The 27089-nt window shown below is 42.7% G+C and overlaps 3 protein-coding genes across 3 annotated transcripts; 1 reads left to right on the forward strand and 2 right to left on the reverse strand.

The window, feature by feature from the left end:
- Positions 1–893: 893 nt before the first annotated feature.
- LOC134321694 (leucine-rich repeat, immunoglobulin-like domain and transmembrane domain-containing protein 2) lies at positions 894–3358 on the reverse strand. Its single transcript, XM_063003508.1, has 2 exons — positions 2580–3358; positions 894–1681 (listed from the first exon to the last, which is right to left on the reverse strand). Exons 1-2 carry the CDS (start codon positions 3343–3345, stop codon positions 894–896), a joined length of 1554 nt encoding a protein of 517 aa, XP_062859578.1. The 5' UTR covers positions 3346–3358.
- A 2646-nt stretch (positions 3359–6004) lies between these two features.
- Positions 6005–10330, reverse strand: lrit1b (leucine-rich repeat, immunoglobulin-like and transmembrane domains 1b). Its single transcript, XM_063003382.1, has 5 exons — positions 10206–10330; positions 9076–9536; positions 8446–8751; positions 7589–7981; positions 6005–6051 (listed from the first exon to the last, which is right to left on the reverse strand). The coding sequence occupies exons 1-5, from the start codon at positions 10328–10330 to the stop codon at positions 6005–6007; spliced, it is 1332 nt and encodes a 443-aa protein (XP_062859452.1).
- A 1510-nt stretch (positions 10331–11840) lies between these two features.
- On the forward strand, positions 11841–15065 carry rgrb (retinal G protein coupled receptor b). Its single transcript, XM_063003383.1, has 7 exons — positions 11841–11913; positions 12653–12809; positions 13117–13238; positions 13504–13663; positions 13919–14036; positions 14123–14236; positions 14937–15065. Exons 1-7 carry the CDS (start codon positions 11841–11843, stop codon positions 15063–15065), a joined length of 873 nt encoding a protein of 290 aa, XP_062859453.1.
- The last annotated feature ends 12024 nt before the right edge of the window (positions 15066–27089 follow it).

Genomic DNA, 27089 nt, shown 5'->3' on the forward strand with positions numbered 1-27089 from the left:
CAAGGCTATGAGATTTTATGTGGAGCTTTTACGCTGCGGGTTTTTCTGCTAGATTAAAGTAGACGGTGCCAACCGGTCCGAGCTAAGATCATGCTAATTCAAAACAATGCACGGTAATGTATGTATATGCTATCATTACTAATGTAAAGCTAATATATATGTTATATATATGTAATTAGCTGACGCTGTGTACAGGCTTTTTAAATGTAGTAGCTTTATTTATCATTTATGTTGAGTGTCAACAACAAAGTGTCAACAAACTGGAAAACAAAAACAGATAGTAATCATAGACTATATGGCCAAAAGTATTGGGACGCCCCTTCTAAGGTGTAATAAATTATTTATATAAAGGAAATCAGAAGCTTTAACTTTAAAGTAACAGGTGGCAGACGTCTAAATAATCTGCCTTTTGAGTTTGACGTCTGATTAGAATCTTCTCTACTAAGGCAGCTGCCCATGTAGGCAGCAAGGCAGCTCACTAGGTTTTCGGACAGACCCCACGTCTTTATGGACTGGATGCAAATATTTTATTTCATAGAACTGATCTTATATTCACTCGTCAGCAATGAGTGCGGCTTCATTTTCATCATTTTAATCAGTAGAAAGGGTGTTCACATACTTTTGGCCATTCTGTGCCCATATAAACAGGGCTAGTTTGACTTCACCCATTAAAGAGTACGTGGAACATCTCTTGTATGCTGAAGGAAATGATTCTGAATGGTCTGTTATTCAATAAAAGCTGCTGGAACTTGGGTGACACTGTTCACAGTCAAGTGAGCTTTACATTTCCAGGGTCTCCAGCAGATTAACGATCTAACATCAGTGTTCCATAATAATTTCAGGTTTTTATACAAATAAATTAATGAAAACGTTTGCAGATCTTCCGACGTTGGTTAGTAAAGTTGGGCGCTGTTGCCCCTCGGCGTTTTATCCTCCGAGTGCCTCCTCGTCCTCCTGTCGTCCCCCGAATCCCGGCACAGCTTCTCATCGCTGGCTGCTTGAAGACTATCGAACGTCCCCTGCCGGTTGTTTTCCTTTTCCTCTCGGTCTCTGCGTCTGATCCTGCCGCAGATCTCGGCGCAGCAGCTGAAGCAGCTCGTCCTGCTGTTGGTGGTGCAGGCGAACATCCCCGCCGGGACGGCTAACACCATCGCGCAGACGATGACGATGATGTGGACCAGTCTTTCGCGCTGCTCCAGTTCGTTCGTGCTGCTTCCCGTCACGAAGACGATGCACTGCTCCGGGCGGGGCGGTTGGTTCTTCAGCGAGACGCACACCTCGTACTTGGTGGCCGGGTGAAGATCGTTCACCGAGTATCTGTTGACCCCCGGGCCGACGTACAGAGTCTCTTTGTTCGGCGAGTCGTACCGACCGAAGTGGACGGTGAACCAGGTTTCGGAGGGGTTCTCGGTCACCGCCTGCCACTCCACGGCGATCCCGTACACCGTCTGTTTAACTATTCTGATGTCGATGTAAACGTTCTCGCTGATAGAAGGCGACGGGAAGGCGGGAGACATCGGGAAGGAAGATTTGGCGGGTAAGACGTCGAGCCGAATGCTGACGGAGGAATTCCCGATGAAGTTATTGGCGCTGCAGGTGTACGTCCCGCGGTCGGCCGAGTGAACCGACGGGATCGTCAGAGCCGAGCTGATCGTGTCCTCGTCCAGCTGAGACTGAGAAACTGCAAACAACATAAATATGAAGATATCGTGTAGATCCAAGAACACAAAATATGAATTGTTTGTATTTTGCATGTGTTTCCATTGTTGGGAATAAAATTAACAGTTAATTTACACTAAAAGTATTAAAACGTAATAAATTACTACCTAGAAAGTGTAGATAAGCTTAGGTCATGATTGCCAGTAGTCATATTCCAAAAATCCAAGAATAAACAACCATTATTGAGCTTGTTGGACATTCTGTTTTATAACTGCGGGCATTATTATAAGTTTCTCCACCACCTTTGCAACCATAACAGCATCCACTCTTCTGAGAAGGCTTTCCTGTGTGTGATTTTGGAGAGTGTCCCAAATAAGTCACATGATCCTTTGTTTCCTCCCACAGTCCAAAGACGTGCAAGTGAAGTGAATTAAAGATACAAGATTGTCCATGTCTTTGTGTTCCTGGCTTTGTGCACATGGGCACAGTCAGTAATTAAACAGGGTGTCCACATACTTATGGCCATGGAGAGTATCTGGATAATCAATATGAAGTGTTGTTTTTAAAGCTTAGGTCAAGGTTTGTTGGGCTTGTTGGGTGTCTTTAGCATTTATTCAGTAATTAACATTAATTAAAGTATTAATGATCAAAAAGCCCCCTCCCCCCAATACAATAACATGTATTTAGAAAGGGGGCAAATACTTTTTCACAACACTGCACACGTAAATAAAATGATGATAATAATAATAATAATAATAATAAATAATAATAATAATAATAAAATAAAATAAAAATAAAAATAAAAATAAAATAATAATAGTGATAATAATAAAAATATTTATAATAATAATGATTATAATTAAAATTAATAATAATAATAATAATAATAATAATAATAATAATAATAAAAATAATAATACCTGTAAATCTTCTGATGGCTTTAAGACTGTAGCTCCATTGTACCGCAGCATCAGGCCTTGCCTTCACAAAGCACCTCAGTGTCATGTTCATCCCCAGCGGAACCGTCACGTTAGCGTCCAGCGTGAACGTTTCTGGCTTCACGCAGCTCTTCAGTTCTAGCTCGTGGAAGAACTTCCCAGCTCTGGATTTGGGTCCCGAACACCTCAGGTACGAGTTCATCAGAATAATGGGTGGACTGATGGACCTGACGAAGTCGACGAAGCCCCTGAGCCGACAGTCGCAGAGCCAACGGTTATCGTGCAGCGCTAGCACAACGTTAGCGGCGCTCGTATCCATCCTGTCGTGCTTTTCTGGGTGGTGACGAGGCCAGCGGAGGAACACGTCGGGGGACACGACCGTAAGCTGATTGAAGGATAAATCTAAGTAGGTCAGCGCGGGAAGGTGGTGCAGAGCCGACTCTGGAAGCATGTCCAGCAGGTTGTGTTTCAGATCCAGGATTTTGAGTTTGGGCGTTTCCTGAAAGGCCGTCCACGGTACGAGCGCGAGTCTGTTCCCCTCCAGGTGAAGTTCGGTCAGGTTGTACAAACCCTCCAGACTCTTCATGTGGATTAAAGTGATGTGGTTAAAGTTCAGCCACAGGGATTCCAGGCCATCGAGGGTGTAGAAAGCTCTCGGAGGGATTTCTGTCAGGTGAGAGTTCTCGATTCGGATTTTGATCAGATCAGGAGGGATATTCGGGGGAATGGAGCCCAGCGACGATTCCATACATAATAATGACCTGAATAAAAGAACAACACATTAATCAAGTTAGCATGGGCCAAAAAGACGCCTGCGTTCCAAAATCAGCACCAATGAAACAACGATTCACCACAATGAGCAGAGGTTTGTTTAGAGGAGAAAAGTTGAAGCAAACCCAACATTACTGTATCTACTGTAAAGCATGGTGGTGGTAGTACGTTCTGGGGCTGTTTTGCTGCCACTGGAACTAATTTATTGCAGAAAATGGGTGGAATGGGTCATTCCAGAACGACACTGACTCAAAACAAGCAGTGAATTAATGAAAGGACTCAAATTCAAAGTAAAGTGCACTATATGGGCAAAAGTATTGGGACAGCCCTGCATCTGTGCACATAACAAAAACTATAAACCTATAAAGAAAAGCACAGTTTAAAGAAACTTCAGTGTCCTGCACAGAGTCCTGACCTCAGCCTCATTGAACAGCTTTGGAATGAACTGGAACATCAACTGAGGCTTTCCTGACCAACATCAGTGCCGATTTTGACTGATGGGCACAAATTCCCACAGACATACTTCAAAATCTCAGAAGAGTGGCTGTTGTTAAATGAGACGTCCAACAAGCTCATGGTCAGATGTCCAAATACTTTTGTCCATACAGTGTAAGTGACCTCAGCAGTTCTCTTGATTCATTAGATCCCCATGAACACCAGTTATTAAAAGTAAAGTGCTGGTCACTCACCGTCCGAAGCGGTCCTCAGTACACGAGCATCCTGTCAGACAGAACCCCAGAGCAGACTGGAACCGAGTCGGCGCTACCACTGCGCTCAGAGCTAATAAAAACACGAACATGTTGGTTTTTTGAGGGAAGCGTGAAGGCCGAGCTGGTTCTACAGAACACGTCTCTCACACACTGGACGTTAATCTGATCGTACTTAATCCGGACTGACGCAACAACTTAGGCTGATGATACAGATAAACTGAAGGAGCTTCTGTGTACCGTAACACCACTATCACTAATTAAAGAAACGGATTTGGGTCAGAAACCATACAAGACAATAAACAATGACCAGGCATAACATTATGACCACTGACAGGTGAAGTGAAAAACACTGATCATCTCTTAATCACGGCACCTTAGTTAGTGGGGGGATATATTACGCAGCAAGTGAACATTTTATCATCAAAGTTGATGTTGGAAGCAGGAAAAATGGACGAGCGTGAGGATCTGAGTGAGTTTGACGAGGGCCAGATTGTGATGGTTAGACGACTGGGTCAGATCAGAGCATCTCCAAAACTGCAGCTCTTGTGGGGTGTTACCGGTGTGCAGTGGTCAGTGTCCATCAAAAGTGGTCCATGGAGGGAACAGTGGTAAACCACCGTCAGGGTCATGGGAGGCCAAGGCTCATTGATGCATGTGGGGAGCGAAGGCTGAAGCATTGTTGCAGACCATGTACACCTTTTCATGGAAACGGTATTCCCTAATGCCACAAAGCAAAAATGGGTCAGGATTTGGTTTGAGGGGCACAACAATGAGTTTGAGGTGTTGACTTGGCCTCCAAATTCCAGTGGAGTCCATGCCTCGATGGGTCAGGGCTGTTTTGGCAGCAAAAGGGGGTCATAATGTTATGCCTAGTCGGTGTATAAATGCCTGGTAGGTATGTACTGTATATATATAAAACCATATATGGACAAAAGTATTGGGTTACCCCTTGAATCCTAATAGCATTTGTTTTTAAACTGGAATGACCAACAAGCCTCATGGCCAGGTGTCCAAATACTTTTGACCATATAGTGTAAATAAATACTCTACATACAAACAGTTAGGCTGCGTTCATTTCTGCTGGCTGTGCAATTATTTCTTATGGATCTTACCTTGAGCCTCATGCACCGCTTTGACGCTCTGTTTGTACCGCTTGCCCCTGTGTTCAGTGTTTAATCTGATTAAACTTTGACCCACGTTGCCGCTGACCTTTCTAAATAGCCACCAGTCGGACAAATTGTTTTGATGACGTAGTCCGATGTGAAGCAGACATGTAGGGGAGAAACTGATTAGATCCGGCACGGCAACTAGTGAGATGTGAAACAATCCCTCTTTCATAATAAGCCAATCATGTCTGTGTGGACTCCCGGCCAGCAGATAGCACTGCTGAGATTCAAACCCAGATCTCCGAGGTGGTGGGCTTGCATAATAGACCGTTGTGCCACCCGAGCACCAGTAGAGCATAAACCAGAGGGGTAATTAACACCCATTGTTGCCACTGTATTCACTCACCATTGTAAGGCTGAAGATGTAACAAACATGCTAGCTAAAGAAGCTAAATGGCTGCTACGTTGTTTACATTTGCGTTCATAACCACATTTCATTATTTAATGCTAATCAGGTTGCTAAAAGCTACACATAACAAATAACCAGACTGATCTTTTACCTGAGTCTCAGTTTCTTTTCCTTTCTTCATTCAGGAACGGCCGCAGACCTCAGTCTAACTAAACTTAACATGTTAGCTCTGTTGCTATCGTGCTAATTTCTGTCTAAAGAAGCTCCCGCGCTTCAGGGCTTCGGGAAGGTGAATCGAATTATCTTTAATCTGATGTTTTGCAGCCTTGGCGAGCTCCTGATTTAGATCAGACCTTAACAAACCCGGCGTCTCCTTCCCAGAATGACCAGCTCACCTCAAACTTCATCCGGTCAGAGATCGAGTGTAGCAAAAATAGCCGTGTGGCTACGAGCTGATGCTAAAGCATCATATCAAGACCAAGCACTCACAGAGAAATGTTTTATTAGAGTTTATTAGGGATGTTTATACAGTTTTGAATGACCACAAGAACAGATGACCGTGGGATCATGGGAACCTGAGAACCTATAGTATATGGTCAAAAGTATTTGGACACCCGATCATGAGCTTGTTGGACATTTCATTTCAGAAAACAAATGCTATTAAAATAGAGTGACCTCTATGTGATCCTTTATATTATCAGTTATAACAACAGCTATAATCGCAGGACTTTGAAGTATGTCTGTGGGAACTTGTGCCTGTTTAGTGAAACAAGCTTTTGTATGGCTGGGCTGCTGATGTTGGTCCAGAAAGCCTCAGTTGATGTTCCAGTTCATTCCAAAGCTGTTCAGTTGGGTCATGCTGGAACAGTAAGGGCCCTCCCTAAACTGTTGCTGCACAGAGGCAAATCATTCACTCACGCAGGGGGGTGCTGGAGCCTATCCCAGCTTTTCAGTGGGCGCAAGGCACACAGTAACACCCTGGACGGGGCGCCAGTCCATCGCAGGGCACACACACACACACACACACTGATATAGGGCAATTCATTTTCTCCAATTAACCTGACTGCATGTTTTTGGACTGTGGGAGGAAACCGGAGCTCCCGGAGGAAACCCACACAGACACAGGGAGAACATGCGAACACCGCACAGAAAGGACCCGGACCGCCCTGCCTGGGGATCGAACCCAGAACCTTCTTGCTACCCACCGAGCCACCGTGCCACCCAGATGCAAATCAATATTTTATTAATATAATTGATTTATTACACCTGGTAGCAATTTCTGATACTGAAACATGTAATTAAAAAAGGTGTCCCGATACTTTTGTCCATATAGTGAATATAAAAAAAATATTATTATTATTTTTTTAATGATTAAATGTCTGTTACAATCAGTCAGTTATTGAAATATACACAGTATAAAACATTAAAACGCCCAGAAATACTTTTCCCTCTATGTAAACATTCGACTTGCATTCATCAGATCTACGCTTTCAAAAGTAAATACACTTCTCTAGATTTATAAGGTAACAACAGATAATAAAAATTTATTTTATTTGTATTTTTTGAAATGCATTTTCTCCCGAATTTTCTAGCGCATCCAATTTTTTACCCAATGCTGCTGACACCCGCCCTGATCGAGGAGAGCAAACTGACACAAGCCCCCTCCGACACGAGGTGAGTTCATATGCGGATCAGCCTTGTGCACGGAGAGCCACACCCTGATAAACATTATTCCTCGTCTCTGTGCAGGTGCTATCAATCAGCCAGCAGAGGTCGTAATTGCATCAGTTATGAGGTCCGTCTTCGGCTCCCTCCCTGGATGAACAACAGCCAATTGTTGTTCATGTGGCCACCCAGCTCAGATGGATGGCAGAGCTGAGATTCGATATGATATGTATTCGAAATCCCAGCTCTGGTGTGCTAGCGTGTTTTTTTTTTTTTTACCGCTGCGCCACCTGAGCGGCAATTTTAGTTTTATAATCCTAACAGAAATACTCATCAGGATGCCCCTCGGTCCTGATAACTGCCTCCGAATCGACGCTGGACCGAGCCGAGAGGAGGCGATTGGACTCATCCTGGTTGAGCTGGATCCATTTAACAGCTCAGAGACGGGGACACCCACCGACGAGCTGCTCGGTGGGACGTTCTGTGCGACGAGTTTGTCCTGATATGCTGCCCGTCCGGTGTCGCCGTTCTTCCTGCCGCTGGTTTTCTTTACCGACGTTTCACCGACTTGCCACGCGTCTGTGATGACAAGGGAGATGACGGCGGTGGTGCTGCCCACGAAGTTAGCGGCTCTGCAGACGTATTTGCCCGAGTCGTGATAGGAGACATTAGGCAGACTAAGGATGGACCAGGTGATTCCTTCGTTTGAAACCTCCTGAAGAACTGTAAACAAAAAAGCATTAATAGTCGTTAATTACACGTTAATTCTGATGCAATTACGACCTCTGCTGGCTGATCGAAGGCACTGCACAGAGACGGGGGATAATGGGGATCAGTGCATGACTCTTAATGAGTGAGACTGAGCCCCATATGAACTCATCTTGTGCAGGGGAAAATAAGTGGTTGGGTACTGCACACATGTCAAAGGGGGCATGTGTTCACGGTCAGTGGAGGTCAACATCATCAGGTCAGGTCATCAGCCAAACGCAATTGGGTAATTAGGTATGACTAAATGCAATAAATAAATATATAAATAAATGTTATGCTTTCAACTTTGTGGAAACAGTTTGGGGAAGGCCCTTAGACAGTTGTCCCTGTGCACAAAGGTTCATAAAGAAATAGGCGGCTGGTCCTAATGTTTTGGTTCTATTAGAACTTGTGAAGCTGTTGACGAGGAGTCGACTCACCGGTGCCATTAACTGTTTTCCCATCTGCCCGGGACCAGGCGAGCTCAGGCGTGGGCACTCCGACCGTGCCGCAGCGTAGCAGAACGTCGTTGCCCACCGAGCTGCGGACTTTAGCCACGGCGGTGTGCACCCGCGGTACCTGGCACCTCTGCAGCTCCACATCCGAGAAGAAGACGCCGGATAAACTCTCGGGTTCTGAACAGCGCAGACCGGTGTCGATGAGCGCTGATGTGGAGGACGGGGACGTCTGAAACTGTACCAGGTCAAACAACCGACAGTCGCACTGCCACGGGTTTTCATGCAGACCTGCAATGAAAATAAACAATTACACAACCATACAAATACTCATCTGACTGAAGGGCAAAGTTCCCACAGACACACTTCAACGTCTTGTAAGAAGAAATTGGGTCTGGTTCTACCAGGAAACACAAAGCTGGAAAAACCCTGAACCAGGGCGCCAATCACGTCTGTATAGACACCCAGCCGACCAATAGCACTGCTGAGATTCAAACCCGACTCTCAGTGGAGGTGAGCTAGTGTAACAGACCGCTGTGCAACCTGAGCGCTGTGGTGGTAGTTCTAAATCGTTAGAGTATAAAATAAACATTAAAAAACGATAATTAAATTTACCCAGAATGATTTTGGAGTTCTCCGCCACAGTTGGAGGTTTGGGAGCGAACCACAGCGTCAGTACCTCAGGAGGAAGTGTGGCGAGGTTGTTGCTGGATAAATCCAGGTAGGAAAGGTTCTGGATGAAGGTTGCGGCCTCGGCCGGGATGCTGAAGATCTCGTTGTTGTGTAGATCCAGCAGTCTGAGGCTGGACATGTCTGATAAACTCTCCCAGGGGAATGAGGTGATCAGGTTCCCCTCCAGTCGAAGCTCGATGAGATCGCTGAGGCCACGGAAACTGTCCGAGTGGAGGAGCGAGAGAGAATTAAAGGACATCCAGAGAAACTCCAGGCTGCTGAGGGAGGTAAAGGCCTCGCTGGAGATTTGGGTGATGGGTGTTTTCTCGATTCGGAGTTTGGACGTGTCAAAGGGAAAACTGGTGGGGACGGAGGTGAGATCAGGATCGTTACACAGTACGCTCCTGAAAAATAATAAATAAAAAACTGTTGGTTCTAGTAAAAATCTAATAATAATAATAATAACAACAATAATAATAATAACAATAATAATAATAATAAAATAATAATAATAATAATAACCACAATAATAATAATAACCACAATAATAATAATAATAATAACCACAATGATAATAATAATAATAATAATAATAATAATAATAATAATAATAATAATTATAATAACAATAAACACAATAATAATAATAATAACAATAATAATAACAACAACAATAATAATAATAACCACAATAATAATAATAACAATAATACTACTACTAATAATAATAATAACAACAAAAAACAACAACAATAACCACAATAATAATTATAATAATAATAATTATTATTATTATTATTATTATTGATGATGATCAATAATTATGGGTGATTTTTATTATTAGTGGAATCCTTGCATAATGAATAAGACGAATGTTTATATGTAATATTCTGTGTATTGTTAGTGATATTGGACGTAACCAGACCTGCAGCTGAGCAGTTAATGAGGCTAGAAGATTAAAAAGCACTCACAAGTTAATCTCACATCAGGCAGACAGGAAAATCTGTCCTGAAATTAATCCTGACCTAAAGAATAAAACAAAACCAGCAGGAAATGATTCTGAAGATTCTCACCGAGCTTTAGATCCGCCACTGAGTTTGTGATAGAAGCAGCTACACAGTGCAGGACAGGTGAGGCTCAGGACAGGCAGGCAGCTCACGAAGGTCAAACACAGACCCACTTCCAGGCGTCCCAACATTTTAGCACTGAAATACGAGTCTACAAGTCTAGACCGGCTGGTATAGATGGATAAAAACAGATGAACGAGCGTTCGGTTGGTGTCGTGGTCGTGTGCTGTGGTGTCTCAGTAGTCCACGTCCACACTGCGCCTCCCGCGCTGAATCCCCAGATAAAAAGGATAGAGGAGGATTAGAGAGAAGCACTCGGGTTATTTTCATTTACACGATTATTTCCTCCCTGGAAGCTCATAGGCTGCGGGCTGGACTTAAGTTTATATACAGGACAGAGACACATAGACGTCTGATTGGACAGTTCAGGAGAGTTTGGACGCAACTGGAGTTTGACTTTGGACAGACAGGCAGATTTAATAAATTTCCTTAACATCAATTCCAAAAAAGATGGGACAGCAGGAAAATGTGAATAAAACAGACACCTATGATGTATTCATTCATTTTCTTATCCGCTTATCCATTTAGGGTCGCGGAGGAGGGGTGCTGGAGCCCATCCCAGCTTTTCAATGGGCGCAAGGCACACAGTAACACCCTGGAGGGGCCCTAGTCCATTACAGGGCAGACACACACACACACACACACACACACACACATACATTCACCTGTAGGGCAATTCAGTGTCTCCAGTTTATCTGACTGCATGTTTTTGGACTGTGGGTGGAAACCGGAGCTCCCGGAGGAAACCCACACAGACACGGGGAGAACATGCAAACTCTGCACATAAAGGACCTTGACTGCCCCGCCTGGGGATCGAACCCAAGACCTTCTTGCTGTGAGGTGACAGTGCCACCTACAGTGCTATAAGGCATGAAAAAACTACTGAACAGCTTTGGGATGAACCGGAACATCTGCTGAGGCTTTCTTGACCAGTTGTTTGACTGAACGGGCACAAATTCCCACAGACATACTACAAAGTCTGGTGAGAAGCCTTCTCAGAAGAGTGACTGTTATTATAGCTGATGAGATCACACAGGTTGCTCTGTTAATATTGTTTATTTAGCTCAGGTGTCCAAATACTTTTGGCCAGAAACACCCTGGATGGACCACCAGTCTAGCACACGGTGACAATCACTCATTTAATCATGTGCTGCCAATCCACCTTCTGCATGCCGTTGGGGGGCCGGCGGAAACTGCACAGCTCCTCACACACCGGGAGGATCAAACCCAGGGCGTCGGGGTCCGTGTTGCTGTGCAGCATTCTGCTGCTGTGCTGTAATGCTGTAATGAATCCAGTGCTTGACGGAGCTGTTGGACTTTTGGACCAAGCGCAGATCCGTCCACACACACACACACACACACACACACACACACACAGATAAAAGTATGGACTGTATGTTGTTATCCAGGTCCACTGGGTGGTATTAAGACATTCCTCTTGGATTTACCCCCTCTAAGACCCCTCAGATTATAAAAGGAGGTTTTCGTTCCTCTCCTGAACTCTGCCATTTCGGGTTCGGTTCCTCTCAGGACGTGTGGTTTTGTGGTTTTGTGTTATTGTGCTTCTGTGTTTTTGATAAAATGGCGCAAACGTTACCAGAAGGATTCAGTGACTTTGACATGTTCTCCTTCGGCTCGGTGCTGCTGGTGGGCGGTAAGTGAGGAAACGTCCTCACATTCTTTTCTGTTCCGCAACTGAAGGAACGATGAACTTTCACTTCTGGATCTCACTCACTCACTCACTCACTCACACAGACACACTTTCACTCACTCACACACACTTTCACACACTCATTCACTCATTCACTCACTCACTCACTCACTCACTCACTCACTCACTCACTCACACACTCATTTATTCTATAACATACACAGAGCCACCAAGCACCTGTTCATGTCTTTATAGAGCTTACTTTGTGCACAGGGATACAGTCATACTGAAAATGGAAAGGTCATTCCCTAAACTGTTACTGCAAACTAGTAAACAATGTCCTTTACACAATTGATTCATTACGTTTTTATTTTGCATCAGTCTGAGAACTCGGCGCCATTCCTGGATGTTGTTGATATTTGGTTTACCAAATGGTTACCAGCCGTGTTAACTGCCAAGAGTTTTCTGAAGGATTTAGTTCAGAAGTCAAAGGTCACGTGCACTCAGTAGTGATCTCTGGTGTCGTTCTTTACACACACAGATCTCACCAGATATGCTAAAGCAGCGGTTCTCAACCAGGGGGCTGAGGACTCCTAGGGGGGGCCCATTGCGTTTAATTGAAAAGAGTAAAAATAATCACACGTGATGGGACGTGATCTCTTACTACCGATAGCCTTTGAAAATTGGTTTGTGTTAATGGTATAGTGTTATGTCGTGTGTGTGTGTGTGTGTGTGTGTTTAGGTCTGCTGGGTTTCTTCCTGAACCTTGTCTCCATCCTGGCGTTCCTGAATATGAAGGAGATCAGGACACCCAGTAACTCCTTCGTCTTCTGCCTGGCACTCGCTGATCTGGGTCTGAACTGTAACGGACTGGCATCGGCCTACGCCAGTTACCTGAGGTACGAAAAACCACTTCACATCACTATACACTGATAGGCCAAAACAATTGGGCCACCCACTTAACATACTGTTTGGGAGGTACTTCAACCCAGTCCAGGCCGGTTTCTTCCTTCGGATCTGCTGCATTCAACAGGTGAACTATGAGGAACCATCATCAACACCAACATCTGATAGATCCCTCACCCTCACATGCACCAGTGGTACCCATTATGTATTGGCATGCACATATTTGGGGTTGGTCCTAATGATTCCGTGAAACATCAGCACAAAGCTTCATGTTCTTTTTTCTCATCACGTATATTTCAGATACTGGCCGTTCGGCCCCGAGGGTTGCCAGATCCATGCTTTTCAGGGACTTGTCTCTATCTTGGCAGCAATCAGCTTTCTTGGTGCTGTAGCCTGGGACCGATATCACATGTACTGCACCAGTAAGTAAAATTAAAATCTAATTAATTTACTACACTAGAAATCAATGATTAATTTGGTGCATGGTGTAGAAAAACATTTCCTCCTAATTCATCATTATTTATTATTACTCACTATAGCTGGTGACTTCTCTGTGCCCCCTATAAACAAAGCTAGTTAAACTATACTTATTACACAGTATTCTTCTTAATTCAATTGATAATATAGTACTGTGGTTAATAAACCTGATAACAGTTTAAAATATTGTGACATGTGGTGTGCTTCTAGAGCAGAAGATGTTCTGGAGCACGGCCGTGACCATGAGCACCATCATGTGGCTTTTGGCTTCGATCTGGGCGGCTCTACCCTTACCCTTCATCGGCTGGGGCGTATTCGACTTCGAGCCCATGCATGTTGGCTGCACGTTAGACTACACCAGAGGAGACCGGTGAACTTTAACACTTTAACGCTGCTAAAATATACAGTGTGGCCAAAAGTATGTGGACACCTGATCACAAGGCACTCCACTATTAATAAACCTCACAGGAAAAGAGAAATGCAATGGTACTGACTGAAACACAATCATTAAGAGGTGTCTACATACTTTTTGACACATTTCCATACGTACTGCAGACACTGAGCCTCCATATAAATGTTACTTGACTGTAATTTTCTCATGATTTAACACATTTGTGTTATACAGAGAGTACAGGACGTACACGCTGGCGCTCACTTTGCTGTACCTGGCCTTCCCTCTACTCATCATGTACTCTTCTTATTCCTCCATCTACGCTTACTTCAAAAAAACACACAACTTTAAGGTAAAGTTGAACTTTAATTATTGATCAAAGCTGTTTAATACTGTATTATGATTCGTTTACATTTGGTTTTTAATTCTGTCCTGCAGTTCAACACCGGTCTGCCCATAAAGAGCCTGCTGGTGTTTTGGGGTCCGTACGTGGTCATCTGTCTCTACGCCTGCTTAGAGAACACGAAGGTCCTATGTCCAAAACTCAGGATGGTGAGTGGAGATTCACACTTTATGTGATGGGTCAAGCCAGAAGTATGTTGATACCATTTGTGTTAGCAAGATTGTGGCCCTGTGCTCAGAGTTGGCTCTGGAGGAGCTCTGACCTCAACCGACCTTTGAGATGAATCTTTGGGATGAATTGGACAAATGAACCGATAAATAACTTTTTTTTTTACCAAATGGGCACAAATTCCAAGCAAAATTTTGTGAAAAACTGCAAAGGGTGGAGTGAGGGAACAACACAGAGTGTCCAACACAGGATCGCTCATGTTCGTGTCCACATGCTTTTCGCTGGAGTAGAAAAGGTGGCCCCATTATATAAGCAGCATTATATTACCTACAATATAATACTACCTTAAATAAAGTACAAATTATTTGTTTACTGAGCTCAGGTGGTGAAGCAATCTATCTATCTCAGTGATGCTATCAGCCGGCCGGGTGTCTACATTGACATGATTGGCTATGTAAGTATGAGGGGAAATGGATTGCCGCCCTGTGCAGGCTATTACTGCCCTGCGTCCAGTGTTTCCCGGTGGAACTAGACCCGCTGCCACTCAGACCACAATAACATAGTTGATGAAAATGGAATGAAGCTGTTTGCCAGTTTAATAATCATTACTGTAGATACTTTAACACAACCAGACATGCACACATTTTCTAGTAGTCATTTATGGTGTTTGTGTTTTTACAGGTTCTCCCAGTGCTGGCTAAACTATCTCCCATCTCCAACGCTTTACTCTACGCGTACGGTAATGAGTTTTACAGAGACGGAATCTGGCAGTTCGTCACCGGACAGAAACAAGTTGATAAGAAGAAATAAAAATTCATCACATGCTTTCAGTGTCTATAAAAACAACATGAATATTGTACATTTTACTTCTAAAATCATTATTGAATGTTTATCCTGAAAAGATAAACCAGATTTATTTTAGTTTACATGTTTTGTTGGTATTTGATGTGAAAGTACAATCCCCATTTCCAGAAAAGTTGGGACGTTTTGTATAGTGCAATAAAAAGAAGAATCTGTGATGTGTTCATTCTCATGAATCTTTATTTAACTCATAAAAGATTTCCAGTGTTTTTACTGATCAGCTTCATTGTTCAATTCTTGCTTGATATGAGACTTTAGCTGCCCAAGAGTCCGTGGTCGCTGTTGTCTGCTTCTTCTCTTCATGATGTGCTGTACATTTTCAACAGCAAACAGATCTGGACTGCAGGCAGGACAGTCAAGCACATGCACTCTGTGTCTAAGAAGCCACGCTGTTGTAGCATGTAGAGAATGAGGGACTTTTTGGGAATAGACATCACCTAGATGGCAGCATATGTCTCTCTAAATGCCCCTGGGTCAGTGGTATCTTTACATATATGCACCCCAAATCATGACAGACTGGCTATTGCACCTTTCTATAATAAGAATAGTAATGACTTTTACCTTCGATCTATCCTGAACAGAGTTAGAGTGGGTCAAGTTTCCACAGAGTCAATGAGAGCCATGTGTATGTGCTGTATGATGTATGTGCACTGCTAGGGATTCGAACCCTGGATCCCAGCTTTAGTGAGCTAATGTTATTCATTGTTGCAGCACCCAGGCTCTACAGACACAACAACAATACAAGATCAAAAAATGAAGGAAACTCCATATTACGTCAAAATCATGATCACATGTCCACATGCTGTACGTTTGGCCATAAAGTGAAAATACAAAGGTTGGTAATCTGAGATCATGGCTATTCAACAAACAAGGGTTCTGTGTACTGCGCGTAAGCCTGGATTAAGATAGCTCAGCCTGGTCTGCTGGTCTGGGTCGAATACAAAGTAGAAGATTAGGCACATCCTGATATTGCAGAGTGAGATGTGGCCCTGTGTAAACAAGGGAGATGCTTAAATTGAAATTGTTCAACCAATCACAAACTAGTGTGTGACATCACAAACAAACAAAATGACATCACCACATTTGCCTAATATTTACTTGAAGACATCATATAGGATCGCTGTGTTAACCCAGAAGCAGTCCATTTTATATTAACTTAGCAGCAAAGTTCTGGAACTGACAGTTTAATGACACAGTAAGCTAGTTAACATATTATGCAGTCCAAGGAACATCATCTATGTGGTCCCAGCGACATCATCTATGTGGTCCCAGGAACATCATCTATGTGGTCCCAGGGACATCATCTATGTGGTCCCAGGGACATCATCTATGTGGTCCCAGGGACATCATCTATGTGGTCCCAGGGACATCATCTATGTGGTCCCAGGGACATCATCTATGTGGTCCCAGGGACATCATCTATGTGGTCCCAGGGACATCATCTATCTTTTAGCGCAAACGTTACCAGAAGGATTCAGTGACTTTGCCTTCGGCTCGGTGCTGCTGGTGGGCGGTAAGTGAGGAAACGTCCTCACATTCTTTTCTGTTACTGCACTGAAGGAACGATGAACTTTCACTTCTGGATCTCACTCACTCACTCACTCACTCACTCACTCACTCACTCACACACACACACTTTCACTCATTCTTTAATACACTATGGACTGCATAATATGTTAACTAGCTTACTGTGTCATTAAAGCTAAACTGTCAGTTCCAGAACTTTGCTGCTAAGTTAATATAAAATGGACTGCTTCTGGGTTAACACAGCAATCCTATATGATGTCTTCAAGTAAATATTAACATTTCCCACAAGCCACCGCGCTCATCAATGCATATTTGCAACACGTGGTCTTAGTGCCATATTAATGCGCGTTTACAACAACGTGGTGCTCAGGCTGTGATATTCACTGACTATGCTATCGGGTATTCTTGAGAGATACTAAGAAAAGGAAAAGAATAGAAAGGACAAAAGAAAGAATACAGGAATTAGTTTTGAACGTCTGCAGTGTTGCTGAAGTGATTCGGGAGCTGTTTAGGTTCATCCAGGCACGATTTCTCTCTCATCTAGTTTTGCTGGTGAAAAATAACAGTAAAAGCACTAAAGGTTAACCTTATTATTATTATTATTATTTACCACACACCATCCTTGCAGCTAACGTTACTCAATATGGGCTATTGAAAAAGGCTATCCAAAGAATTTTGAAGTGTGTCTGTGCGACTCTGCCCATTCAGTCAAAAACACATTTGACAGTTCAGCCACTGATTTTAAGTCCCATAAAACATAGACAATCATGTCACATTATTAGTAGGGGTTGGATTTTAGTTCTATGTATCAAACATTGCTTTGTAATCAGGGGCACAGTTATGTTTTATTATAATTTTTTAATAACATTGTTTATTTGATTCTATTGACTTCAGACTCTTGTTAGTAAAGGGTGCCGAAAACCTGAATGAATTGTTCAAAAGGATTGTCCAATTATTTTTGGACAAATAGCAAGTTAAAGCTTTTGCAATAAAAAAGTTGTGTATCAAAATGTGCAAACTTGCAGTTCCTGTGTAGAAACCAACCACCACAAATGAAATTTGACCAGGGGTGTCCAAACTTTTTAGAAGCTGCATGCCTAATATGCAGACCAATAATATTTTGGTGGGTCATAAACAGAACCACTGTCATTGGGTCTCAAAAGCGCATTTAACAGTTAAGGCACTGATTTTAAGTCCCATAAAACAGTAAATCAAGCCAAACGTTTTCAGCAGGGGTTGGATTTTAGTCCCATGTATCAAACTCATCAAACCTCAGGTCTTTACAGACATAGATTTGTAATCAGAGACATTTTATAATTTATTTATTATAATTATAAACACCTGAATGAAATATTTAGAAGGGGTGTCCACATACATTTGGCCAAATAGTGTACAATGAAGAATTACAAAAGAAGGGTTCACATATCTTTACTTAAAACCAAGCACAAATGAAATTTGACCAGAAGTGTCCAAACCTTTCACCAAAGCTGCATGCCTAACAAGGTGACCGCTAATATTTTGGAGGGCCATAAACAGTGTGATGAGCAGAACTAAATCCTGAAGCATTTTCCCAGTTTTGTAAATCCTGACCTGAAACGTAGGCAGGTGATTTTAGGACAGAAGAGGGTTTCAGAAACACGAACTTCAACCTGGTGGTCTCATGCTCAACACATGTAGAAATAATGTCGAGGGATTATAGAGAAAGTGTAATCTGGATTAGGTTTTATTTACGTAACAGCTCTGTCGGTCCAAAATAAATCTCATTTAATACATAAAGTGTTGGACGAAATATTGGAAACCTCAGACGATAAAGAATTCTGATGCTTTATACGTGTTGAGGTTCAGATTTTACTGTCAGTTCAAATATATTGAAGTGAAAAGGCAACAGTATTATACACAGTTCATTCAGGAAGTATCCAGAGTCCTTTCTGTGGCTCTTTGAACTGTGCTCAAGCATCCTATTTGCTTTAATAAAACTTGATATGTGTAGAGCCTATTGGGTCATCCAATTGGTTTGACTGACGGCTCTCCATAAATCAGGCCTTTATTGCAAAATGGCAAGATGGAAAACATAACTGAATAAACACCCATATGAAAGCCGACTTGGAGTTTGTATCCTTTCATCCACACTTAAAACACAGTAAATTTTGCTCTCTAGATTCAAAACTGAGTTGCTAGTTCTTGTCTCTATTTTAGGCCCTAAAGCTGGAAAGATTTTGTTTATTTTGACCTTGCAAAGGTCCACTGTTCCATGCACTTAGTAGTGTATTAAATACAGCCAGACCTAAAGAACAGTGACCTGCTAGAACTGAAGAATTAATCACTGAGTTATTTTTCCTCTGGTGTCCTCTAGTGGAGGAAAGTACAACACTTCTTTTTCGCTCTCTCTCTCACACACACACACACACACACACACACACACACACACACACACACACACACACACACCTCAAGCAGCTTCTACTCCTTTTGAATGTGTCTGTAGGGATCTGTGCACACAAACTCACTGATGTTGGGCGTTAACCAGTGGTTTGCAATAGACGTTCCAATTCATCTCAAAGGTGTTTCGTTAGGTTGAGGTCAGGACTCTCTGCAGGTCACTAGAATTCCTCCACATCAAACTCATTAAACCACGTGTTTATGGAGCACCATCATGCTGGTTGGAATTTGGTTGGTTTCAGGATCAACAAATGATCACATTCAAGTAGCTGCAGATGCTTTTACACCCAGTGTGTTTCTTACACTTTACATCTAATGTTCTGTCATTTTATCATAAAAAAATATCATCCACATGTGATATTCAGTATATTTTAATAAAACAGTAAAAACATATTGTTAGTAGTAGTAGTAGTAATTACCATCAGTAGTAGTGTTAGTAGTAGTTGGCAGTGGTAGCTCAGTGGTTATGGTTATATAGGTGTTGGACTCCTTTGTTTATGAAATAAATGCAATAATTCCATTTAGAGTGACGAACAGGAGCCATCAGAGAGGGTGATTACTTTTACTAATCACTGTACAGAGGGGTGAATAATGTTGTGTAGAGTGTAGTGTGATGGTATGAACACTAGGTTGCAGTCTTACACTGTCTGTAAAGTTCATTTCCAGTGTTAGTACAGCCTGTTCCAGCGATCCGACTCTCCAAAGATTTTTTTATTACCTTTATTCTTTATGTGCTGTGTTTATGTTCAAATAAATGTTTTAATAATATTATCAGAATATCAAATAATTAATAATTATAATAATTATATCATTTAGTTTGGTTATTAATTAATTAATTAATGTTTTTCCCCCCCGTTTTTTTAAATCTATTACAGCAGCTGATAAAATAGCAGTGTTAAGGTACTTGTGTCCACTTAAATCATTATAAAATAAAACATACATGTTTACTTTTTTACTGCTGTAAAACATTTATGTGTTTGATGTAAATCTGCAATGGTGGCGCAGTCCTTGTGATTTGGGTTCGACCCTTGCCTTCGATTACTGTCTGTAGTGAGTTTGACATGTTCTTCCTGACTGCATGCATGAAGGTAGATTTTATTAGGTGTGTTGGCTGTGCTTGGCTTTAGGTCTGAATGAGTAAGTGAATGAAGAAGTGTGTATTGCCAGTGAATGAATAAATGAAATGAAATGAAAACAAACCCCCCCCCCCCACACACACACACATAATCCAGCCAAGGGTATGTGGACATTCCTTGTAAGCTGACTGTTCCAGCTTGAGTCCAAAAGGGTCCATAAAGACATTGTTTGACCAGATTGGTGTAAAGGAACTCCAGTTTGCACAGAGCCCTGACCTAAACCCCATCAAACACCTTTGGGATGAATTAGAAAGTCAATTGTGAGTTAGATCAGCGCCTGAATTTACAGGTGTTTTTTTGACTAAGTGAGCAAAAAAGAGTTGTGACAAAAAACAAAAACAAATAAATGAACTAAGAGCTAAAAGAAAAGAGGCAAGAGCGCTGAGTGGAACTACAACCGAGTCTGACACATGAGCTACTCGTTCCACCAATGTGCCTTGACACAATCACAGACCAAAGCTTCTCCCCAACCATAAATGAAATGGATTACAAATTCTTTCCTAGATCTCTAAATCAAGAAGGCAAACGTGAACCCCGGGCGTCTTCCTCACCGGCTGTGTTGAGCACAGTGCTGCCCTGAAACCTCTGCTCACTGATTACTTACAGGACTTAAATCAATTACATCCTGTGGCACTTTTCCTGTGTGCCATAATGGAATTAAATCCATTCACAGAAACCAGTAAATCCATAGATGAGCTAATTTAACCGTCGACAGCATCTACAGTTTCTTCTGTCCTGGATGTATCGGTCCCAGCCTTCCTGACGGATGTTCCCGTGTCCTCGGTGAAAAGTTCTTTCTAATTAAACCTGAGCTGATTAGGGGAGGTTCAACACCGTGAGACTGTGTGTATGAAGATGAAGATGGACAATGAGGAGGATAATATGAAGATGATGGGCATTGAGTGTAAGGAGTGTGTGTGTGTGTGTGTGTGTTTAGTCTCTGTGACTCTGGTACCAGTACCAGAAAATTTAGCACTGTCAATCCACCTACTGCATGTTTTTTGGTGGTGGTAATCAAAGTTCCTGCTGGAAAGCTACACAGATGCAGGAAGAACATGCCAAAACCCCCACAAAGTGACCAGAGGTAAAGATCCAATTCAGATACTCAATTTTAAGCGTATTACAGCTCAATCTGTTTTATAAAATTATTAATACCAACTACTTCGCCTTGGTCAGGGTCAAGTTGGGTCCAGTGCCGCGACCCTGACCAGGACAACGTGGTTGATAAAAATAAAATGAAAAACAAAACAAGAAACAGGTGCCAAAATAAAAGCACAATTAAAAGCAGAAATTGAGAAAATAAAATTGTAAAAATAAGGGAAGTTACATCAATACAAACTGAAGAATCAAATCTATAAAGAAAAGTGATAAAAAGATGAAAATAAAAAGCATGATATTAAGATGCAGGGGAGCAATTAAAATTGGGGAGGATTAAAATGAGAGGATTTATTCCTTCTCAGACGTAAACAGCAGGTTTTGACTCTATATCAGACGTCACGGCTGGATGATTCTCTCTTTGACTTCCTGTCTGATGGGTCTGATGTGGGTGACAGTGATGTGAGGGGGCGGAGCTACTGGTGACACGTGACTGACAGGTTCAGGTTCAGGTTCAGTGTGACTGACGGGTGATGAGAGGGTGAGAATACAGAGCAGCGACACCCAGAAATACAGACACTGATAGTGCTTTTCCACCAAAAGAACCATTGTTCTTGAACCGGTTCTGTTTAGATTTCTTCGAACTTTGGTGTAGAGAACCGACGCGTGTTTCCACCAGTTTTTGGGAACCAAGCCTGCGTCATCAACGGTGGGCGTTACACAATGAAAGTAAAGAGTAGTAACATGATGGCGGAGCGTGTAACTGTGGGGATTTGTGCTGCTGTTACAGATGTTTGTTTTTATGCAAAAAGCATCGATAAGCTATTAGTGATAAGAAGACGTAGACGTGTTTGTCGCAGTTGTTGTTTTGTTTGGTTCATTGACGTTCTGTTATTACTGTTATTACTGGTTATAAGCGCTCTGAAATTCATCGCTCATTGTTTTAGTACAACAATCCACGTTTCGCTTTATTTTTCATGTTAAGCGTTCTTCGTACTGTCCAGGTCGCTTATACCACGTCATATCATACAGTTCATCTCTTTGAAAATATCAGCGAATATCAGCGGCAAACTGGATCAAAATGTAATCAGGTGAAGTTTAAAAGATAAAAGTGGTTTAAACTCTATATAATGTTATAATGTCTCATGTGAAAGCCTCCAAACCTCGACACTGACATTCAGTTATTTATTCATTTATTTATTCAGTTATTTACGCTCAAACATTCATTCTTTCACTAGTTTATTAACTTTCTCACTCACTCACTAGTTCGTGCATTTTTACCTCCACTCACTTTCTCACTCGCTCATTCATTCATTTTACTGTTTTATGGTCACAGTGGGTCAGATTTATTGGATGAAAGAGAGGACACACCCTGGACAGGTCGCCAGTCCAACACACACACACACACACACACACACACTTTTAGTAACTCCCGTTGGTCTGACTCTTCGGACTTATCGGAGGAAACCGGAGCATCTGGAGGAAACCCACACAGACACAGGGAGAACATGCAAATTCCACACTGACAGAACCTGGACCACCCGGTCGAGGAACTGAACCCACGTGCAGACTGAAGCCTGGCGCCACGCTGATATAACCACAGACTTTTCGGGAACAGACGTCACTGTGATGGCAGAGTGTGTCTGTAAAATCCCAAAGAACAAATCACACATCCTTCTTTTTACTTCATTTTCGACTCTGTGTGTGTGTGTGTGTGTGTGTGTGTGTGTGTGTGTGTTTGTTTGTGTTCATTCAGGCAAAAATAAAAAGGCCGATCGGAGTGTCCAGCTGTGACGCTCGGTTTGTTGCTGCTCTTGTACTTGATTACTCTGTCAGTTAGTGCTGATGGATAGGTCGTCACTGTGTGTGTGTGTGTGTGTGTGTGTGTGTGGCTCTTTGCTTTGTGTGTGTGTGTTTGTTTGTTAGCTCTTTACTGTAAGTGTGTGTGTGTGTGTTTTATGTCAGTGATTGTGCTTTCCTTCACACAGTATGTGTGTTTGATTTAGCACACCGCTAGCCTCCTCTCCCGTCGGTGCATCCCTCTCTTTGTTTACGACGTTAGCCGTTATTCTGAAAGCTTATTTAGCGGCCGATGCTAAATCGCCCGGTCGGTCCGGCGGCTCGCGCTCGTTCATTTGCATGTGTTCCGGTCGGCGCTTTACGCAGATTGAAGGGGCCTTGGCGAAATGATGGATGACTGTGACAGCGGCCAGCCTTCCACTCCGTAAATAAGGCCACGGCAACTCTGCGCCATGATGGAGTGACCACGCACGTGTGTGTGTGTGTGTGTGTGTGTGTTATAGATATATAGGCTGTTTTGGTGTGTTTTCATTTGCACTTTATATATAGCTCGTGTTTTATGAGCATATAAAGATGCCGCAGTAAATTCTGCACATACAAATATTGCAATTCATATCACACACACACACACACACACGGCCGCTTGTTCGTTACCCTTGTTAGTGTCAGAGTCGGAAGTGGAAATTTAATCAACTCTTCCGCTGACGGATTGATTGTCGGTTGCCGTAAGTTTCCTGTAAAACCCGCTTCTGATTTGAGTGCCGAAGATTGTCTTTATTTATTGATTCCTCAGTTTTTATATTTACGATTCATTCAGCTGACGCTTTAATCCAATTTACAAGTCGAGCCAATAACAGAACTGGTACGGCGGGCGGGGGCCGGACACACGCAGCCCGACATCTTTATTCAGAACAATTCGTTCTGTCTTGTTAACCACAGAGGGTCAAAATATAGGCAAACACGAACCCTTGAGGTCAAACGTTTACGTCCTGGGATCTTATTGATTACTGCAATTAAATAATTATACGCCCACCCCCCCCAAATACCACCAGCCCTGAACCCCCTATTTCCACCATTCGTACCTGTTGGCCGGTGTTGGCATGCCAGTTCTCTGTTCCAGACCAGCTGTCACTCTCTGTTACTGATTAAGTTAATAATGTGTGTGTGTGTGTGTGTGTGTGTGTGTGTGTATTGTTCCCCATCTGGCTCTAGTATACACTATAACAGCTGGAAGTGAACACAACACCAAACAGTCTCTACTGGTATTGTTGAGTTTAATTAAATACAATTAAATCATCCATCTGTCCAGCTGTCCGTTCATCCATCCATCCAATCATTCGGCCATCTATCCCACCTATTCACACATCCTTCCATCCATCCATCCATCCATCTATCCATCTGTCCTTCCTTCTGATTACCCATATATCCATCCAAGCATCAATCCATCCATCCTTCTGTCTGTCCGTCCATCCATCCATCCATCCACCCAATCCATCCACAATGCTTCACCACTGACATGTTACCAGTCCTGATACCTTCATATATACAGTAACACAGAGGAGCTGAACTGCACCTAAAAACGAGTAAAGTGAAGTACATCTACACCTCACTGTTCAGGATCTGATTGATTCTCAGAGGAACAAAATTGTACAGAAGGATGAATGGCAGGAGTCATATCTGTGTATACCAGGGGAAGTGAATTTACTGATGCCCTGTGATGGATTCACACTTTGTCAGGATGTTTAACAACCGTGGACACAGTGTTCACCTACCAGGATTTATGCATTCTATCCGTCTGTAATTCACTTATGCTGAGACCGTTCAAGTCAAGAAATTTCCAGCTGAAGTACAGATGTATACTTTACATTTCTGTCTTAATGAATGATTTGGGGGTTTTTTTATGTAAAATGAATCTTAGGTAATGGTGTAACATTATATTAATGCCAGTGGTTTTACAATGGGATGTCCAACACACCAATGCTCAGGTGTCCACATACTTATGGCCATACAGTATATGTATAGAAAACTAAAGTGAATAATTCTCTCTCTCTCTCTCTCTGAAGGAACGAGTCGAGTCCAATCCTCCAGGGTAATTATTCGTCTGATTGGAGGAGTCCTTGGAGAGCCCTACATTAGTCCTGCTAATTGAGTCAATGTGATTAAACTGTCTTGTTAGCCAAACACTAAACTGATTAGTCTGACTTGTGACTGTGTCACTGTGGCTCTAATGAAATCAGCCTGATGCAGTGCCACCGAGTGCCAGCTTCAAAGAGAAGAAGCAGCACCAGTCGCCCGTTACAGGAGTACAAAGCTTCATTTCAGAAAAGTTGGGGCAGCAGGAGAAACTCAAAAAAAAGCAAAAGGCATCAAATGGTAAACCCATGTTGACTGTATTTAATCTTAAAGTGTAAAGACAAAAAGTAGATTAACATTATTTCATTTTCATCAGTCATTTTACACTGGTCAAGGTCAAGGTGAGTCTGGACACAAGGCAAGAATACCTTTCAATTATCCAGTAATTGATCAATCCATACAATCTTCTATTTATTCTTCCATCCATCCATCCATTTGTCCATCCATTCAACTATTTATTCTTTTATCCGTCCGTCCATCTGTCCGTCCATCCATCCATCTATTTATTCTTTTATCCATCTGTCCGTTCATCCATCCGTCCACCCCCAATCTTCTATTTATTCTTGCATCCATTCGTCCATCCGTACGTGCATCCGTCTGTCCTTCCATCCATCCATCTCTCAATTCATCAATTTATTCTTTCATCCATTTATCCTTCCTTCCAATCTTTTATTTATTATTCCGTCCATCCATCCATCCATCCATCTGTCCATCTCCTCATGGTGGTGTAACAGAACCCTGCACCACCTGAGAGCCCTAATCTGTTGTTTTTTCTAACATATATAAAGTGCTGAAAGTGTGTGTGTGTGTGTGTGTGTGTGTGTGTGTGTGCTTTAGTAAACACCACACCATCATCAGGTGCAATCAGACCAGTCTGCCCAGTTTCCCATCAGCTCTTGCACAGTGGGAGCTCAACCCCAATCACATGTGTCCCTCCCTGGGTTCCTGATTACTGACTGTGGGTTACGGGGATGTTCTGTGAGAAGAACATGCCAATCAATCAGTACAAAATGTGCCCATTCATTTAATTACTTGTTTATTAATTCACTCATTCATTCATCTCCTCGTTCATTCATTTATTTTCTTATTCATTCGTTCCCTTCTGTTCGTCAGCCTCCGTTTCCATGGAGTCACCTTGAGGTCCCTCCCTCTCTCAGTCCATCCATCCCTCTCTGCCCACTTAAGTGCACTTTACTTGATTAAAGGCGGCTGAAATTAATTAAGACCAGACCAGGACTTGTGCAGCTAATGCACACTTTGGCTCCATCTCCAAAATTACAAGGAACATTCCTCATCCACAACCCCCCACACACACCCCCGTATCCACCTCTCTGTACATTCTGTATCTCTCAGTGAGGTAAAATACCATATAAATCAGATTCCTCGCCGAGCCCCGTGACGGTCCATCTTAATGGCTCTTACCCAAACTTGCTTAATTGAATTCCCGCCAGTGACGGAGCGTCTGCCCGCCATCGGGGGAGAAAGTGATAAAACGGGTGGATGAATAAATCTGATAATGGGTGAATCATCGATGACCGATGCGACCCCTCAAAATGTGACGCAAGTCCTGTTCTGTCATCTCAAAGCACACTAGGGGACCTCGATGTCCCAATCTGCCCTCCTGATTAGCTCCTGTGTAGCAGTATAAATTCTCCTGGTCAAGGTTGAGGTGAGCGCGGTGCCACCCAGAAACATGAAAGAATGGTGCTTGGACAGGGCATACATTGCGGGTCAACACACACACACACATACAGGTGGGCCGAAGATGTTATGAGTCGGGGGGCTGCCAACGCATTATTAAAGTGAGCATGTGAACACACACACACACACACACACACTATTA

Source organism: Trichomycterus rosablanca, chromosome 10, assembly GCF_030014385.1.
Source record: "Trichomycterus rosablanca isolate fTriRos1 chromosome 10, fTriRos1.hap1, whole genome shotgun sequence".
Lineage (NCBI taxonomy): Eukaryota > Metazoa > Chordata > Actinopteri > Siluriformes > Trichomycteridae > Trichomycterus > Trichomycterus rosablanca.

Bases quoted from the DNA above. Each gene is read 5' to 3' on its own strand.
- rgrb (XM_063003383.1), top strand. From the start codon at position 11,841: ATGGCGCAAACGTTACCAGAAGGATTCAGTGACTTTGACATGTTCTCC. The intron at 13,239-13,503 runs GTAAGTAAAATT...GTGTGCTTCTAG, and splicing joins ATATCACATGTACTGCACCA to AGCAGAAGATGTTCTGGAGC. The intron at 14,237-14,936 runs GTGAGTGGAGAT...GTGTTTTTACAG, and splicing joins TATGTCCAAAACTCAGGATG to GTTCTCCCAGTGCTGGCTAA.
- lrit1b (XM_063003382.1), bottom strand. From the start codon at position 10,330: ATGTTGGGACGCCTGGAAGTGGGTCTGTGTTTGACCTTCGTGAGCTGC. The intron at 7,982-8,445 runs GTGAGTCGACTC...TTTTGTTTACAG, and splicing joins GAAAACAGTTAATGGCACCG to TTCTTCAGGAGGTTTCAAAC. The intron at 6,052-7,588 runs GTATTTCTGTTA...ATGATGCTTTAG, and splicing joins ACCGAGGGGCATCCTGATGA to CATCAGCTCGTAGCCACACG.
- LOC134321694 (XM_063003508.1), bottom strand. From the start codon at position 3,345: ATGGAATCGTCGCTGGGCTCCATTCCCCCGAATATCCCTCCTGATCTG. The intron at 1,682-2,579 runs GTATTATTATTT...TGTTGTTTGCAG, and splicing joins AGCCATCAGAAGATTTACAG to TTTCTCAGTCTCAGCTGGAC.